The sequence below is a fragment of the Uranotaenia lowii genome, chromosome 2, assembly GCF_029784155.1.
Source record: "Uranotaenia lowii strain MFRU-FL chromosome 2, ASM2978415v1, whole genome shotgun sequence".
NCBI classification, from domain to species: Eukaryota; Metazoa; Arthropoda; class Insecta; order Diptera; family Culicidae; genus Uranotaenia; species Uranotaenia lowii.
The window spans coordinates 371,601,473-371,618,197 of NC_073692.1; the positions used below are offsets into that span (position 1 = coordinate 371,601,473).

A 16,725-nucleotide genomic window follows, 5' to 3' on the forward strand; every position below is an offset into this window, starting at 1 on the left:
AAAAATGAAAACATTGCAATGATCCGCATTGAAAGTCAATGATCAATATCATGAATATCATCATCATCATTCAGAACAATCACAACACAATCCGAATTCTACGACGCCAACCTCTTCATATTTTTTTAAAATAATTCAGATACTCTAAGGTTTTTTACACAGGAAATGTACGTGCCGTGTTACAAATAAAAACGCCCTGAACATTTCCAAAATCCGTGTAAAAAACATGCAAATTTCGAAATTCGTTTCAACATTTGAAGCAGGAAAGGGAATCGGCTCTGAAACTTGAGCTACGAGTTGAGATGAGAAAAAGATTAGAGATATGATACAGACCTTGGACCAGAGAACCGAGACCTTATATACAAAAAATGAGACCTGAGACATGAAATTTGATAGGGATGAATCATCCAAAAGGATGAAAATTCCATAAAAAAATTTTCAGGCCTGAGATTTGAGAGCTGATATCTGAAAACTGAGCCTGAAACCTGAGTTCTGAGACATGATAATTCAGACATAATACTTGGGACTTGAGACTAGAGACTAGAGAGAGACCACCCTATACCTGAAATCTAAAACTTAAGAAATTAGACATAAGGCATATAACATAAGCAACCTGAGACTGGAATTGAGAGCTGATATTTAAGATCTGAATTCTTTTACAAGCTTTGATAAATAGGTTACAAGCAGCACGGTTTATTACCGACACTTTACCATCATTGTGGCGTTCGTGGATAATAGTTTCAAATAAAACTGATCTTAACGAGGAAAAGCAAATTCATCATCAACTAACTTTATAGTATCTACCAGCTGGATTTCGAATATTTCTAACCGAATTTAAAAGGTAATTCATACTTCAAATCATTATTCATTTAATTTTTTGTAAGACTCGTTATTTTTTACATACAGCTTATGATTCTATACTTGAGTGTTTTGTCCTTCTAACGTGCGTCGAAAACAACCACTGAAAAACGGATAGTAGAAATAATAAACTTAACAATAATCACAATTCTATTGGACTGCCTTTAAACTTACATCGCTTGGTTCGCTTCTTGTACATGATACGGTAGCCACATTCACGGCAACGGATCGGATCCCGGGGACGCATTTCGTTCTCGTGGTGGCATTCTGTTCAACGAGGGAAACACAATCATTGAATAAAGGTTACTGAAGGTGCAAGATTTTTTTGGGAAAAACCTACCACCGCACACGTAGATCATGGCCGTCTTCAAGACCGTATCCTTGGAGCTCGGGTCGGACATAGCACTAACAATTGCTGACCGGAGGAAACAGGAAACTATTAACGAAATTCTAGATTTTTCGCAGCCGCGCTTAGCAAAGCCTGATGAATCGGATGAAACAGATGAAGAAACGCGAGGTTTTGTTTTGAAAATCATCCACGCCGTCAACAACAATCATCATCGTTTAGCGTCATCAAAACAATCATGTTGGGCGAAATTGAAAAAAAATCTTCGTTCAGTTTTAGGATTCATACTTACTCTGGAAAAAGTAGGAATGCCCTTATTTCAAATCAGATTGAAATCAAATTTGAACAAACCGGGTTTTAACAAAATCTAGCGTGAGCTTTAATTACTTCGAATGAAACAGAAACACCTACCTAACCTACCTAAGGGTCCAGCGCCGATTGACCGGCGCATAGGGCTGAGATAAAAGATCTCCACTGCTGGCGATCCGGAGCCAGCGTCTTCACTTGCTGCCAGCCAAGGTTCTCGTCAACTGTGCGGATTTCAGCGGCTAGACTTCGCCGCCACGAGCTTTTGGGCCTGCCTCTTCTTCGATGCCCATCTGGATTCCAGTCAAGCGCCTCTCTGCAAATCTCGTTTTCATCTCTTCGCAGCGTGTGCCCAATCCATCTCCACTTACGTTCCCGAATCTCGATTTCTAGCGCCTTTTGATGACACCGGCGATGAAGTTCAACGTTTGAGATCCAGTTGCCAGGCCACCAAGCGCGGATGATGTTCCGCAGGCAGCGATTCACAAAAACTTGCAGTTTTCGCGTCGTCACCGCATATGTGCACCAAGTTTCACACCCGTACAGCAATACGGATTTGACGTTTGAGTTGAAGATTCGGATCTTAGTTCGTAGAGAGATCTGGCGTGACCGCCAGATGTTTCGGAGACTCGCAAACGCAAATCGGGCTTTTCTGATCCGGGTTTCGATGTCCTTCTTGGTACCACCATCAGGCGTAATCTGGCTACCAAGATACTGGAAGCACTCCACTGTCTCAACCTGTTGTCCAGCTACCACGAAATTGGAACGATTTTCTGTATTGATTTCCATTGACTTGGTCTTTCCGACATTGATTTTGAGACCTGCTGCCTTGGAGCTTTCGGTGAGGTCGTCGAGTTTGCTCTGCATGTCTTGTTGTGTTTGGGCGAGCAAAACAATATCGTCTGCCAGGTCAAGGTCGTTCAGTTGCTCCATGGTTGAAGGATTCCACGGTAATCCTCGGTTTGGTCTACAGTCAATCGATCCAGTCAAGATCTCATCCATTACGATAAGAAAAAGCAGCGGTGACAAAATACATCCTTGTCTCACTCCAGCAGTTACCGGGATTGGTTCGGACAAGACACCGTCGTGCAAGACCTTGCACGAAAATGCCTCGTACTGTGCTTCGATGAGATGGACTAGTTTCTCTGGGACCCCTCGTCGTCTAAGAGCAGCCCAGATGTTTTCGTGGTTCAGTCGGTCAAATGCTTTTTCGAAATCAACGAACACCAGCAGAAGAGAGTCCTGGAATTCGTTGATTTGTTCCAGTATTATTCGTAGCGTTGTGATGTGGTCCACACATGATCGTCCGGATCGGAATCCAGCTTGTTGCCGTCGGAGTGTAGCGTCGATTTTCTCCTGGATCCTGTTCAGGATCACTTTGCAGAGTACTTTGAGGGTTGTACAGATCAAAGTTATGCCACGCCAGTTACCACACTCTGTTAGGTCTCCTTTCTTTGGGACCTTTACGAGGATACCCTGCATCCAGTCGGCCGGGAATGTTGCAGTATCCCAAATGTCAGCGAAAAGACGGTGCAACATTTGTGCTGACAAGGCAGGGTCGGCTTTGAGCATTTCAGCAGGAATGCAATCGATTCCAGGCGCTTTGTTGGATTTCATGTTTTTGATTGCCGCTTCTATTTCAGCCAGCGAGGGCGCTTCCGAGTTGACGCCATTTATGCGACTTACTGTGGGCGCCTCGAGCTGCGGGTTCTGTTGGCCATTGCTATTTGTAACTCGGAAAAGTTGTTCAAAATGCTCAGTCCAACGCTTGAGCTGATCTGTTCGATCTGTCAGCAGCTGACCTGCTCGGTCTTTCAGCGGCATTCTTGCATTAGTCCTTGCACCACTAAGGCGGCGAGAAATATCATATAATAATCGGATATCTCCAATGACGGCGGCTCTTTCTCCCTCTTCGGCTAGGGAGTTTGTCCAGGCTCTCTTGTCTCGTCTACAAGCTCGTTTAACTGCCTTTTCCAGCTCCGCATATCGTAAGCGGGTGGCTGCTTTGGCTGACCCGGTACATGCCTGCTCAATTCCGACTTTCGCCTTTCTCCGATCATCGATCATCCTCCAGGTTTCATCCGACATCCATTCACTTCTTCTTCCACGAACTTTACCGAGAGTACCATGGCTCGTCGTGATAAAGGCATTCTTGATTCCACACCACTGTTCTTCGACTGTTCCGTCTGTCGGCAACTCCAAGGCTCGGGATTCTAGCTGTTCAACGTATGCCCTTTTCACCTCTGGATTCTCCAACCGGCGGACGTCGTATCGACACCCGACTTTCTCCTCGCGCCGTTGGACACGCGCAACTCTCAGTCGTATCTCGCCAAGGACGAGGTGATGGTCAGATGCAATGTCTGCGCTTCGTTTGTTGCGGACATCAAGAAGGCTCCTTCTCCATTTTCGACTGATGCAGATGTGGTCAATTTGATTTTCTGTTCGGCCATCTCGGGATACCCAAGTGACCTTATGTGCTGGTCGATGGGGGAAGAGCGATCCACCGATCACCATGTTGTTGTTGCCACAAAATTCTACAAACAGCTCTCCGTTTTCGCTCATCTGTCCTAGGCCATGGCGCCCCATGATGCGCTCAAAGTCCTGATTATCGGAGCCAATCTTTGCGTTGAAGTCGCCTAAGTGGATTTGAATGTCACCCTTCGGAATTCTCTCAACCACGCTGTTCAATTGACTGTAAAACTGCTCTTTCTCCTGCAAATCGGCAACGTCAGTTGGCGCATAACACTGGACCATTGTAAGGTTTCTAACCCGTGTTCTGAATCTGGCTACGATTATTCTTTCGTTTATCGGTTCCCATCTTATGAGGGCCGCATGGGCCTGCGGGCTTAACAGGAAACCAACTCCTCGTTCCCGAGTAGCATGTTCTCCTCGTATGCCAGAGTAAAGCAGTACTTGCCCGGACTGTGTCTTGTGTTCTCCAGTGTTAGGCCAACGGACTTCGCTCAGTCCCAATATCTCTAGCTTGAGGCGGCTAGCTTCTCTAGCAAGTTGAGCCAGCTTTCCTGGCTGGGCAAGGGTCAAAACATTCCAAGTTCCAATTCTAGTCCGTGTTTTCATGCTAAAAGTCGTTGCCAAAGTTCCAATTCGGTTATTTCTTCTCTCAGTTTCTGTAACAATACAAGATATCAGGAGCAGTAGGTTGTTAGCCTAAAGTCCCTATCCCGCGATGGGGCTGCCATCTTGGACTTAGCTGGCGGGAGCCGCATTTCATAAATTCAGCCGCTCGCTGCGAGACAGACGCTGCTTGAGCCGCCCCTGACCTGGAGAACAGACGCTCGGTTGTTGTTGCACGCCGCCCCTGACCTGGGGAACAGACGCGTGCGGCCACCTTCTCAGTCTGCATGCGACCAAAGCATCCACCGGGGTTGGGTACCCGATCTCCGCTTAGGTTACTCGCACCCCAGCCGGCACCGCGGGGAGGTAGAGATAGGAGTTGTGAATAAGAGGTGATATGACCACTATGGGGTCTCGAGTTGCACATTATCCACCGTTTACCAGCCAACAGAAACACCGAACCAAGAAAAACGGTTCTGAAATTTTAAGAGTATTTTTCCAATCCTATTTATTTCTTTCGCCAATAACCCTTCGAGAAATACGCAATATCTATGGAAACTAATTGTGTCAGATATTTCATATAACGAATTGAATTTTTTGCCATTTTTAGAGTTATTTTGAGTCATGTTAGGAAACATATACGACATTTTCAAGCATAAACCGTTCATATGCCTGAACACATTTGTTGCTTGGAGGGGAAATTTGTCTCATATGTCTGTTATCTTTCATCCTTTGATTCGTTCAACATATGTAGTGCATATGCATTCACGCCCATATGTTTCTGAGGTAAATACTGGGAGGAAGTTTTCAATTTTCACAGTGGATGCATGTTTAATTACGGCGTGTTCGTAAATTGATTTATTCTATCGAAGTGATTTTTTCTATCGATGCTGTCGTTCGTAAATTAAACATACTGTATGCAAAAGCATTGGAAGGTGATTTGACATCTACCAAACAAATCGATGCATCACCCAAACAAATCAGTTTACGAACACGCCGTTAGTGAGTTATCGAGGGTAGCGGTAAATTTATGAGTCAACATGAAAAGTGTGAATCAGGTGCGACATCGGTCAGACCAACTCGATGATGCTGATCAGCTTTTTTCTGCCGATCAGCAACTGCTGTTTATTTTTTGGTGCTGCTGGACGTAATTTCCTTGCTGCATTATTCGCCGTTCGAAAGCCTTGAGTATCGATTTAAGATCGCTTAAAAACAAGAATCTGAAATAATATTTATTGCCTGGTTGATACTCTCATTACATCAACCTGTATACACTTGTTTGCTCATGGAATCCATTGCGAAGGTATTTTCATCCTCTGCACATCTGTCGATTGGAAGAAGAGACGTTATAAGAAACTTTGAAATTATCAAGCAAGTTTCATTCGTCATTTTGAAATGACATTCATTTTATACAGGGTTTAAATTTTATCATGTTGTTATGTATTTTGAAATCGATGATGAAATTTTTACCATACATTGCCGTAAAGATGCAAACCCGAATACGAAAATATTGTAACACAACAGTTCCTGTAGTCGTTATAAAACGATAAGAAACAGCGTAAAAAAACTTTTAGAAAATGATACCTGATACCATAAAAAACATTGCACTTATCTTGAATTCCAAAACGACGGTCTGTTGAATATGGCGTTAAGTTATGTTACTGTTTAAAACTGTTAAAACCTTTATATGGAGGAACTGTACTACAAACAGTTTAAATAACGTCCAGAAAACGCTATTGGAAAACGTAATCAGACAACCAAACTGTTAATATTACAGTTTTTTGAAGAGTAATCTTTTATCAAAACAGTAACAGTAATAATTATCAAACGATTCAAAATAAGGTTTTCTCCAACGTTATCCAGAACCGTACGTCAATACCGGTCTCACACACACATAGATGGAAATGTTTTGGAAATTTTCGGATGTTTGATATCAATTCAACTTTTTTCACATAATCTTTATCTTTATTACACTTGGTTTACTTACAAATGGTGAAAATTCAAAACCTGTTGATACCGCATAGTTTGATGATTCTTGCAGAAAGATCCTACCCGGCCATGGGCATAGCATATGGATTCTCGTAGCTCCAGCGCTACGGAATGCTGGGAAGCCATCGTCACCCGGGTGATGAACGGACGAGGAAGCTGAAATTAATGTATGGATCATTACTCTTTTTTATATATAAAGAATTTATTACGTTAATATACTTACTGTAATTATTTCCGGTAGCTTCCGCAGAACGAACCAGCCAGTATAGAATCCCGCGATTTCGGCGGAGCGAAAATTGTTGTTGTTTTTTTGTGTGTTTATTTTCCAGTTGTCTACAGTGGTGCCGACTAGACCGATTTTTAAAAATTGTACCGATATGAAATTAAAATGTGAAATTTTAAAAAAAATTCTAACTTTTATGTTTTAAAGTCGGCCTTTTGCATTCATGCTACACTCCAAATTTGTAATTGTTGGTTGTTTTTTTATAACATGCATTATTTTCAATGACAAATGAACTAAAATTGTAATTAAAGCGGGCCACAGACTACACAGCATTTCTACAAATGCGATGAAATTCGATGATATTTTGTCGTTGTGAACACGATTTGCATCGTTTATGGCACTGCTTGAGTGACCGCGCAAATGGTTTGAATACAATCGGTAGGGATCGAAATATTTTGTACATACCCCCCTCTGTGGCATGGAGTTTGATGCTGCTTGTACAAAATCCAATCCATTTACTCAGCCCCAGCCGGGTGGAGGTGTTTTTTTGTTGTTGTTTTTGCTGTTTTCGCCAGCCATCGTTCTGTGTTTGCGTGAAATTTGTTTGTATCGTGTGTGGGCGAACATAGATCAAACAATCGTCGTGGAATCATCGAATTTGCCTACGCCATTTGTGTAGTCTATGGCCCGCTTAAGTCAATGAATTCGTAAAAAAAACTTTTATAATAATCTTACATAATGAGCGTTCTTGAAAGCATCTTGTAAAGCCGATGACATAGTGAGAGCGAATTGGCGAACGTGATCAATGCGAACTCAAGCGGTGGAACAAATTGGCATCTCCTTCGTCGCATTGAATGTCAGGTTTAAACGATTCACATACATTTCCATCAAATGTGGTTCGCCGCATTAATTCGCATCGCATCGCGTGCACTATGTCATCGGTCTAAATCATGAGCTTAACTTCTAATAGTAAAAATATTAAATTATTTTCATAAATGTGCACTTATTTTGTACAAAACCAACTGGCATCTCTGATCGGGCGTTTCGTTGATTTTGACGTGCGAGTATGACAGAAGGATGAACGGTTTGTTCAACGGTCCGAGTTCAGTTTTAAGATTAATGAAAAATTCTAGGAAATCGTTCATATCATTCTTTCACCTTTCCAGATACCATAGCACGTTTTCACATGAACGTTCATATTTCGTTTGTTATCGTTGGCGAAGTAAAGTTTAGAAGAACAGCTACGTTTACAGATACAATCACTATTTCTGAAACCGTAGAAGTATCGTAGCGACTGTTGAAAATACGGTTTTTTAGTATGCGGGAAGTGCTAAATCTACAGAATATTTTTTAAATTACAAAATAAAGTTGAACCAAACCAAGTCGCCCAGCTCTGTTCCGAATTGCCAACCGTCAACTTAACGAAAAACTAATCAAAAAGCGATGTCATCGAAATTTGGATTGTCATCTTTCGTCCCGCTGTCGTGAATTTCAAATGAATCCAGCAGTAATCGCAGACGTCGCGGAACGAAATCAAAAGCCATCGTCGTCGTAGTTTAGATAATTTGAGGATTGCAAATTATTCGAATCTGTGCTGCTAGCCGTGAGAAGGAGGAACATTTTCCAGTTGGTTTGAGTGTGTCGAATAACTTGATTTGTGAGGACAGCATTTTAAGTTCAAATTGTCATTAAAGAAAAGGTGAGTATTGTTGAAGGGATTCTCTGTTTTGAGGTCATCGGAGGAATTTTTTTTCCCTTGTAAACCCAAGCCGAGGTCAAGTTTTAGCCTTTAGAATTAGTAATTTTCTTTATCAACGCCGTAAACGTTAATTTCTTTTGTAATTTATGTCCTACTAATCATCAAAATTAAGATTTTAGGGCCCTTGTTTAGAGAATGACTATCTAATTTTGTGCAACATCCGTGTTGCCAGACAAGTTTCCTGTGGGGAAAAGCTAATAATTTCACTTTCGTTGTCCTTCTATAGAGCGCGTCATGAGTGGACCGATTTTTGGTAGTAGCAGTGCCCTCGGAGGGAGTTCGGGTGGCAATCGGCATCTAGTGGAATTCCGGGCCGGGCGGATGAATTTGGTCAACAAAATGGTCCACCCAGACAACCGGAAGGGATTGGTGTACGTCTACCAGGCGGAGGATGGATTGATGCACTTTTGCTGGAAGGATCGCACCACCGGAAATATAGAAGATGATCTGATCGTTTTCCCTGACGATTGCGAGTTCAAGAAGATCGAAAACGTCAAGAACGGTCGGGTGTTCCTGTTGAAGTTCAAGAGTTCTAGTCGACGATTATTTTTCTGGATGCAGGAACCGAAAACGGACAAAGACGAGGAGTGGTGCCGAAGGATTAACGAGGTGATCAACAATCCGCCGTCCACCAACAGTCTGGGGGGATCGGGCCGGGGAGGTGGCAGCGATAACGGCGATTTGCAGTATCTGATGCAGAACATGTCCCAGCAACAGCTGATGCAGTTGTTTGGCGGCGTTGGCCAAATGGGTGGTCTGAGCAGTCTGCTCGGATCGATGAGGTGAGTAGAATCTTAGGAAGTTGTTAGGTTTCAAACATGGGCTAACTTTTTTAAGGGTGGTATCCATCACTGTTAATGAGTCGGGGAGGTCGAACATATTGACTTTTTTTTTTTTTTTTTAAATTTATTAATACTATTTATTAGGCCTTTCACTTTTTACAAGGTTTTATGTGCCGATGGTCATATTTGAATTTAGATCTAATGGGAGGTTGGAAAGGATTTAAAGGGGGATTGGGAGGGATTTGGGTAGAAGGGGAACTTATAATAATAGAAGATTTCTGCACTAGTGCATCGATGGTCATTTTGCCACTCTCCTTTTGTGGCGTGTCTTCAATTCCATCTTCCGTTGCTTGCGTAGATGGTTGAGGGGTCAATTTTTTGCTGGGTGGTGAAGCAGTCAGGTTTTTAGCTGGAGTTGTTTCTTCTGTCGGGTGATGTGCTCTTTTCTGGATTGCCTGTTGTTCTGTTAAATCATTCGGTGTTTGTTTTTTCGGATGCTGTTTTCTTTTTTCTTGGTTGTAGACTTCGTGCTGGTTTTTAACAACTGCTGCGTAGCTGATGGTACAGGGTGTTTCTGCAATTTTGCGAGCGGCGGCTAGTGAGATATTCTTTTCTGTTTTTATTTTCAGCACTGCTGTTTCGTACATGTAGACAGGACAGTTACGGTCAAGCGGAGAGTGGTCGGCTTTACAATTCTTACAGTGTTTACCTTGGGCGGTGCATAGATCGCTGCTGTGATTACCGGAACACACGATACACGCTTTCTCGTTCAGACATTTATTTTTCGGATGTCCATATTGAAGGCAATGTCGACAAATTAGTGGCTGAGGATAGTAGATTCGTGTTCGTAAACGAATGAAGCCGAAGGTAATGAATTCTGGCACCACTGTCGAGTTAATCGTTAGAATTAAAGTGGAAGTCCCAATTATTCCTGTAGTTGTTTTTTTGGTAATACGACGGACAGCTGTTATTTTTTGCGGTAAAAGTTCTTTGAGCAGCTCGTCGTCGGTCATACCTTCGACCTCACTGCACACGACAACAAATTTCCGAAAATTCAACTCGGGATGGTAGCCAATTGCTATTGGTGTTCCATCCATGAGAACCTCAAGGTCAAGTAGCTTTCTGGCTTGCTCTTTGTTTCTGATTCTCAGTACATATCTCTTTTTATTTCTTTCGAAATAGCCACCTTCAATTTGTCCCACGTGTTGCTCAATAGATCTCCCAATAACAAACGGATTATTGGGAAGATCAAATCCTTGTTTTGCTTGAAGATACAAATAACTAACTCTTTCATAATGATTTCCAGGATCCATCCAATCTGGTATGGTCCTATCCTGTTGTCCTCCTGGTGAGGGGCTCATCTCAACGGTTCACACTTTCAGCTTCTTCTTCTTCCATAAAAACGAACTTTTGCCTTTTGAATGTGGATGCCGAGCGCGTTGCCAAACGTCCGAATCCAACGAAGGCTAAGATGAAACTGACATATTGACTTTATCATAACTCTTATCGAAATGCAGTCTTCGGATGAAATATTTGTCATAATTCAGGGTTTAAAAAAACCATACAAACTGCAGGTTCGTTGAGCGACCCCTCACCGTGATCCGATCTAGCCCCCATTTGGCATGTGATCTTGTACCAAGCATAGGATTATTTTTAGCCGCCGCCTCACGACATAACTTGGTGAATATAATTTCCTCAAATAATTTGGTCTGTGGCAGCCATTTTCCAATCTTTCGGGCATCCCATTTTCTCCCCATGCCCGCATCCACTCATTTCAGCGACGTTCAACGAAGCTTCACTGAAAGATCAGGTTGTTAATGGGATAGCAGACAGCAATCCGTTTTTTGGATTATTCCTAAAGCGTGTAGTTCTTTGTGCCAGTGCTTATGCCTGACACGAGTTTAGCTCATGGTCATATACAATTGAAACGATTTCAATGATGTTTTTTAAACAAAGCACCTAAACTCATCGCCTGTCATTTTCTAACGTAGTCGTTCTTCGTCCGGCAACTCCAGCAGCCGTACCAGTGCTACCACCCCGTCCAGCCGCAGCACCCTATCATCGAGCAATGCGGGCAATGGCAGCACAGCAGCCACCACACCAACAGCGGCCTCCAACTCGCCTTCAACTCCGCGTGCTCCCCGTAAGAATGCTTCCGATTCATCCAAGACTACTACCACCGCAGCTGCAGCCGCCACGCCCATCGGAGGTAATGGCTCCGGAGAAGGAATCGGTGCAGCCGCCGCAGGAGGCAACCGAGTCAGATTGGCCGACCTGCAGAACTACCTGGCCGGAATGAGCCCTGCCGCTGCCGGTGCCGGTCAAAGGCGCAATGTCGATCTTTCTACTACTGTGAACTCGGACTGCCTCGCATCGGTCATGACGGATCAAGAGAAAGTAGATGCCCTGATCGAACACCTGCCCCAGATCGAAGGCGATGAAAACAAGAAACAGCAACTGAAGGAAACCCTAGCGTCGCCCCAGTTTCAGCAAGCCCTGTCTATGTTCTCTAATGCCCTGCAATCCGGTCAACTGGGCCCTGTGGTCTCGCAGTTCAGGCTGAGCGAAGAAGCAGTGGCCGCGGCCAACAGCGGAGACCTGGAACAGTTTGTGAAGGCACTCGAGAATGCCCACAAGAAGGCCACCAGCCCAGACGCCGAGAAGAGCAAAACAACTGCGGTGGAAAAGGCCGGCGACAGCAAGGAAGAAAATGGAGCCTCTACCACGACCCAGGAAGCAGATAAAAAGGAGGATGACGAAATGACCGGATAGATTTCGTGTTTCAACCAGTCCTCAATGCTATCATCAACAGTTAAGGTTTTGAAAATGGGGGTTCTTTTCATTTTTTTCTATATTGCTATGCAGATACCACAAATTTTGAAAAATTATTTTAGCGACCTACATATTTCCCTTTCATAAGGAATACATCCCGGTTTGGGGTATTCCTGACTCATAAAAACTATACTAGCTAACGAAACTGTTTGAGAGGAGCCCAGAAAATTAGAGTAAAGAGGAGAGGTGCCAATGAACCGTGGAAGCTAAATAAACAAAAATCGTTCTAAAAGGGAACTTATTTTTTGCGTCTGTTTTTTTTCCTTAAAAATACGATTTTACCAAATCATCCGTAATTTCAATCCTTGAAGGGTGAACATAGCGCAGTAAAAACTATACCAACAAATTACTTTTTTCTCCTAGAAGGTCTTGGCCGAAAGTGTAAACTACACCGCGTTTTTCTTCGGAACACTGAAGGAGAACAACAGAAAACTAAAAGAAGTTGCATCAAGCATAACAAAGCATCAATTGTAGTAGACTCTTGATAATTTAGAAATACAAAAAAAAAATAAATGTTTCACTTAACTATTTGAATTATAGTTTAGTTCTTTGTCCCTGTGATCCGAAACGTCAAAAATAAGCTAATGTTGATAATGATTTCAGTAGTATGTTTGGTCGTGCTTTGCCAGGATTCTCGTTGCGAAGATAGATCGAATAAGTTTTCCGTCAGACTTTCACAAAAATTCGCGATCAAGAATATTTGACACTCAATCTGGAGTACCACACAAAGAAGTCACCTCGGATCTCTGTTGTAAATAATTTTTGTGAATGACTTGTGTATCAAGCTCCCATTCAGGATACGCACTGCTACGGTAGTGCTACTGCCTTGAACGTGTCTAGCGAAACTCCGAAACGTACGCTCTTCGACGCCTTCAATGATGGCTTAACCTATCGTAAAAAACACTCTGCATCTAGTCAGCGCGTAAAATCGACAAGTTGGATCTTTTGGATTGGATAGTTAACTGTTCAAATCTTTAATTTCGGCCCTATGCGTCGAATAATCGACATAGGAACTTTAACTTTCATAAATTTATTTTTTCCGGTGATGCATTATTCGATCGATTTTTTTTGGTAGATGTCAAATCACCTTCTATAGTCTTTGCATTAAAATTTACGAACGCAAGCATCGATTAAAAAATCGCTTCGATAGAAAAAAAATCAATTTACGAAGTATTCGTAACCCCTAATCCACTATTTGTGAAGGCACATATGACTGTCATCGAAAAAACACATAAACCATTCAATTTCAAAACAAGTTTATCCTTACACGACTTATTTCATATTAGGTTCTTGAAGTAATGGCACAAGGACATAAAAATCCCGTGCAAGCAGTTTTCTGCTTTTCACATTTTGTAAGCACTTTTGACAAAGGTATTGGACATTCTACACATTCTTCTCTTACCAAACCAATTTTGGGGAAGGGCAAACTTAAGTATTCATAGCAGTTATCGAAAATGCTGCAAAAAATTCGGCAAAACAATCAAGAATTTCAAAGTTACCTGTGACAAATGGGACTTTGGTTTCCTTAGCTGAGTACTGTGCTGCTGTCTCCTTCATCGTCGTCCCCGCCAGTTACGTCATTTCGTATGTTCAGCTGGAATCGTTCGACATCATGGAGATCTTCGTTTCGCGGTTTGGACAGTTGAATAATACTATCGACGTGTTCATCGTACCGAGCCAAACTAGCCCCGTAACGTTCCGAGCTACGATAGAAAGGTTCCAGCATAACTTCGTGGATAAAATGATCCTCTAAGGTGTGCAGGAAAGCCACATTTTTGGCGGCCGCCTTACGCTGCCCTTCGTTCAGGGGTCTATTTTTAAAGTTGATCTGGAAAAAAGAAAATAAGTTTAATGCTCGTTTGAACTTAAAAAAAGGTTTGAAATTCTTACACTTGAATCGAAAAAGTTGTTTGGTAGATTCAGGTACTTGGCCAAGCACTCGTGCACGCTCATTTCCCGTTGTTCGTCGTAGTTGCTGACCGTCGATATGTGGGCAACCAAAATATCGAAACAACGTCCTAATGGCGCTCCGTAGCGATGTTTGAGGACATCTCCAATCAAGCGAGCGTTGTGTACTATCCGTCGAATCTTGGGACTCGCGAGCAAAACTTTCATATCGTTTGTGATACCCATCCACATGATGTCGAACACATATATTTGCTCTGGGGTAGCTATGGACAACAGCGATGGGGAAGAAGCATGGCGTCCTCCAGCGATCTCCTCCATCGCCACTGCCAGGTGCTTCTGAGTTTTGAGATAACGGATAGCATCGTGGTATTTTGCATCCGTTTGATGAATAAATATGTGATCATCTATTTTATCATTGATTTCCTGAACGTCCTCCAAATTTATTCGAATGACTGATTCTGGACACACCGACGATACTACAGAATTCCCAGCGCGTGACTCTTCTCCCACTTGACTGGCTGTGTCAAAATCTTCTACAACTTTGATGTTCCTGATTTCCGATTTGTAATAATCCTGATTCCCAGCTATGGGATTGTTCGACTGGAAATCACGTACGTTCTTCAACCTAATGAAGGATCCTTTCGAACCTATATGGAGAACCTCTCCGATGACACATTCGCCTTCCAGCTCTAGCAGCACAGTCTGACCCTTTGTCAATTCTATTTTGTCCATTTTTATGTCTTATTTAAACTATTTTTTGATGATAATGGAATGTTGAAAAAACTAAAAAGGATGATGACGAAGAAAAATGGGTCAGTTGCAACAGTAAACTTTCTAATCTTGCTTTCGTGGCAGCTTCTGATAGCCGGAAGCCACTGGTGATGGTGCAGCCGAAGCGCCTCCGTTATCGAAGTAAGCCCGATAGATGTACAGCCCTAGAGCTATGTGCAGGGCAATGACGGCTGATACGGCCGAATAGATATTGCTGGTGACCGGATCCAGCTTCAGCAAACCGTCAAACAGGAAGTACTTGCTGCCAAAGAAGGATGCAACCGGAAGCAGAATGATCAGGATACAGTACATGAACACTACTCGAAAGTTGCGATATTCTTGACGTTGTTCCTGGTGGCCGAAATAGGATTGAAATATAAAATGAGAATAAGGTTGGAACCTACTTAAATTGATTTAAAAAAAAGTCTTCCTATCTAAAGAAAAGCGATATGGTTAACATAACAACATACAGCTTAACAATTTTTCTGATAACTCGTATCGAGAAGCATCCAAAATGATAAAAAATGAAAGTTCAAGTTTGATCAGGTGGGTCCATTTTCCGGTTTCTTCTGTCGCAACATGAAGACAAATCCGAACACATTTGGGATACTCACATTCTTGCTGACTTGCTGATATTTGTTGGCCCTAGATCTGCTCATTTTACGTAGAAGTCCCGTTAGTGCTAATACGGTGTTAGGGGATTAAAATCGAAAGATTTTTACCTTTTTCACGGATAAAAACAAGCATGAAATAACTCCTCCGCCAATGATATCGAACAAAACTGCAATGCATGCGGCGAGAACTGGTGAGAAAAAGGATGGAGAAAAATGAGAAAAATAATCATGATGATGGAAAAATGATGATGATTATGAAAGTCGTTTGAAGCGTTAGCACACTTTAAGAAAGTATTACTCGAAAATTGCGAAAATTGGAATACGAGAAAATTTTCAGGTGTTAACATTGACTTGACTCAGCGGTTTTGAACTGACTAGACGTGTGTTGCCAATTTTAGTAGATTTAAGCTGTGACTGTGCTATTTATTACTAGAATTAACCAATTTTGATCCGTACTATCTTTTGTTCGTCATCATATTTATAAGAGTGCTGTTAAAAAATATATTTTATTGAGTGGTATGAACATAAACAAAGCTGCCCCCGTGGGGGCAGCGGCTACAGGTGAGAATGTTAACCTCAAACCAAAGCATATCCCAGACGACCAAGAGATGGTAGATAATTCCAATAAACCAAATGAACAACCAGAACAAGTAAGTCAAAATAAACCAGAACCAAAGAGAATATACCAAAGATTTAGTTATTGTGACGACGATAGTAGACCTTACAGAGTAATCATAGAAAATACTGACTTAGACAACAGAAAATACGTCAATAGATTACAAATAGGAATACTACTTAACCAAATAGGATTTGATAAATGTATCGACGATATTAAAAAGACCGGACGCAACAAAGCTACTGTATATGTTGGAAACATGAAAGATGCCAACAGACTGGCTGACTGTCAAAGTTTACATCTAAAAGGTTATAAAGCTTACATTCCTAAAAAATTCGTCACCGTAACGGGAGTTCTTCGTGATATTCCAATAGAATTGGAAATAAATGAAATTTTTGAGAACGTGATAAGTGATGTCAAAGTGGAATCTGTGTTTAGAATGACAAGGAAATTCAACGAAGAAAAAATCAAAACCAACAGAGTAGGTATAGTGTTCAGGAGCAATGTATTGCCAAGGTTTGTACGTATGTTTTCTGTGATTAATCGAGTCGAACCATTTATACCACGTCCCGTTATCTGTTTTAAATGTCTTAGGTACAACCATATGTCTAAAAACTGTAAGAGTTCCGTACTAAGATGTAAGAAT

The 16,725-nt window shown here is 42.1% G+C and overlaps 4 protein-coding genes across 5 annotated transcripts; 1 reads left to right on the forward strand and 3 right to left on the reverse strand.

The window, feature by feature from the left end:
* Positions 1-852: 852 nt before the first annotated feature.
* Positions 853-1,405, reverse strand: LOC129750005 (uncharacterized). Its single transcript, XM_055745185.1, has 3 exons — positions 1,199-1,405; positions 1,033-1,125; positions 853-961 (listed from the first exon to the last, which is right to left on the reverse strand). The coding sequence occupies exons 1-3, from the start codon at positions 1,392-1,394 to the stop codon at positions 939-941; spliced, it is 312 nt and encodes a 103-aa protein (XP_055601160.1). The 5' UTR covers positions 1,395-1,405; the 3' UTR covers positions 853-938.
* A 6,858-nt stretch (positions 1,406-8,263) lies between these two features.
* Positions 8,264-12,704, forward strand: LOC129749994 (proteasomal ubiquitin receptor ADRM1 homolog). Of its 2 annotated transcripts, none has more exons than XM_055745177.1 (3): positions 8,264-8,496; positions 8,783-9,338; positions 11,354-12,704. In XM_055745177.1, the coding sequence occupies exons 2-3, from the start codon at positions 8,791-8,793 to the stop codon at positions 12,108-12,110; spliced, it is 1,305 nt and encodes a 434-aa protein (XP_055601152.1). In that variant the 5' UTR covers positions 8,264-8,496; positions 8,783-8,790; the 3' UTR covers positions 12,111-12,704. The 2 variants fall into 2 exon arrangements, with proteins under 2 accessions (XP_055601152.1, XP_055601151.1); XM_055745176.1 differs by having other exon boundaries at positions 8,265-8,496; positions 11,330-12,704.
* Positions 12,705-13,409: 705 nt separating this feature from the next.
* Positions 13,410-14,810, reverse strand: LOC129749995 (protein Exd1 homolog). Its single transcript, XM_055745178.1, has 2 exons — positions 14,061-14,810; positions 13,410-13,998 (listed from the first exon to the last, which is right to left on the reverse strand). The coding sequence occupies exons 1-2, from the start codon at positions 14,808-14,810 to the stop codon at positions 13,696-13,698; spliced, it is 1,053 nt and encodes a 350-aa protein (XP_055601153.1). The 3' UTR covers positions 13,410-13,695.
* A 102-nt stretch (positions 14,811-14,912) lies between these two features.
* Positions 14,913-15,665, reverse strand: LOC129750003 (vacuolar ATPase assembly integral membrane protein VMA21 homolog). Its single transcript, XM_055745184.1, has 2 exons — positions 15,464-15,665; positions 14,913-15,200 (listed from the first exon to the last, which is right to left on the reverse strand). The coding sequence occupies exons 1-2, from the start codon at positions 15,506-15,508 to the stop codon at positions 14,913-14,915; spliced, it is 333 nt and encodes a 110-aa protein (XP_055601159.1). The 5' UTR covers positions 15,509-15,665.
* Positions 15,666-16,725: the final 1,060 nt, after the last annotated feature.

Bases quoted from the DNA above. Each gene is read 5' to 3' on its own strand.
- LOC129749994 (XM_055745176.1), top strand. From the start codon at position 8,791: ATGAGTGGACCGATTTTTGGTAGTAGCAGTGCCCTCGGAGGGAGTTCG. The intron at 9,339-11,329 runs GTGAGTAGAATC...TTTCTAACGTAG, and splicing joins AGTCTGCTCGGATCGATGAG to TCGTTCTTCGTCCGGCAACT.
- LOC129750005 (XM_055745185.1), bottom strand. From the start codon at position 1,394: ATGATTTTCAAAACAAAACCTCGCGTTTCTTCATCTGTTTCATCCGAT. The intron at 1,126-1,198 runs GTAGGTTTTTCC...CTCGTTGAACAG, and splicing joins CATGATCTACGTGTGCGGTG to AATGCCACCACGAGAACGAA. The intron at 962-1,032 runs GTAAGTTTAAAG...TCCGTTTTTCAG, and splicing joins CAAGAAGCGAACCAAGCGAT to TGGTTGTTTTCGACGCACGT.
- LOC129750003 (XM_055745184.1), bottom strand. From the start codon at position 15,508: ATGAGCAGATCTAGGGCCAACAAATATCAGCAAGTCAGCAAGAAT. The intron at 15,201-15,463 runs GTGAGTATCCCA...TTCGGCCACCAG, and splicing joins ATCAGCAAGTCAGCAAGAAT to GAACAACGTCAAGAATATCG.
- LOC129749995 (XM_055745178.1), bottom strand. From the start codon at position 14,810: ATGGACAAAATAGAATTGACAAAGGGTCAGACTGTGCTGCTAGAGCTG. The intron at 13,999-14,060 runs GTAAGAATTTCA...TCTTTTTTCCAG, and splicing joins ACAACTTTTTCGATTCAAGT to ATCAACTTTAAAAATAGACC.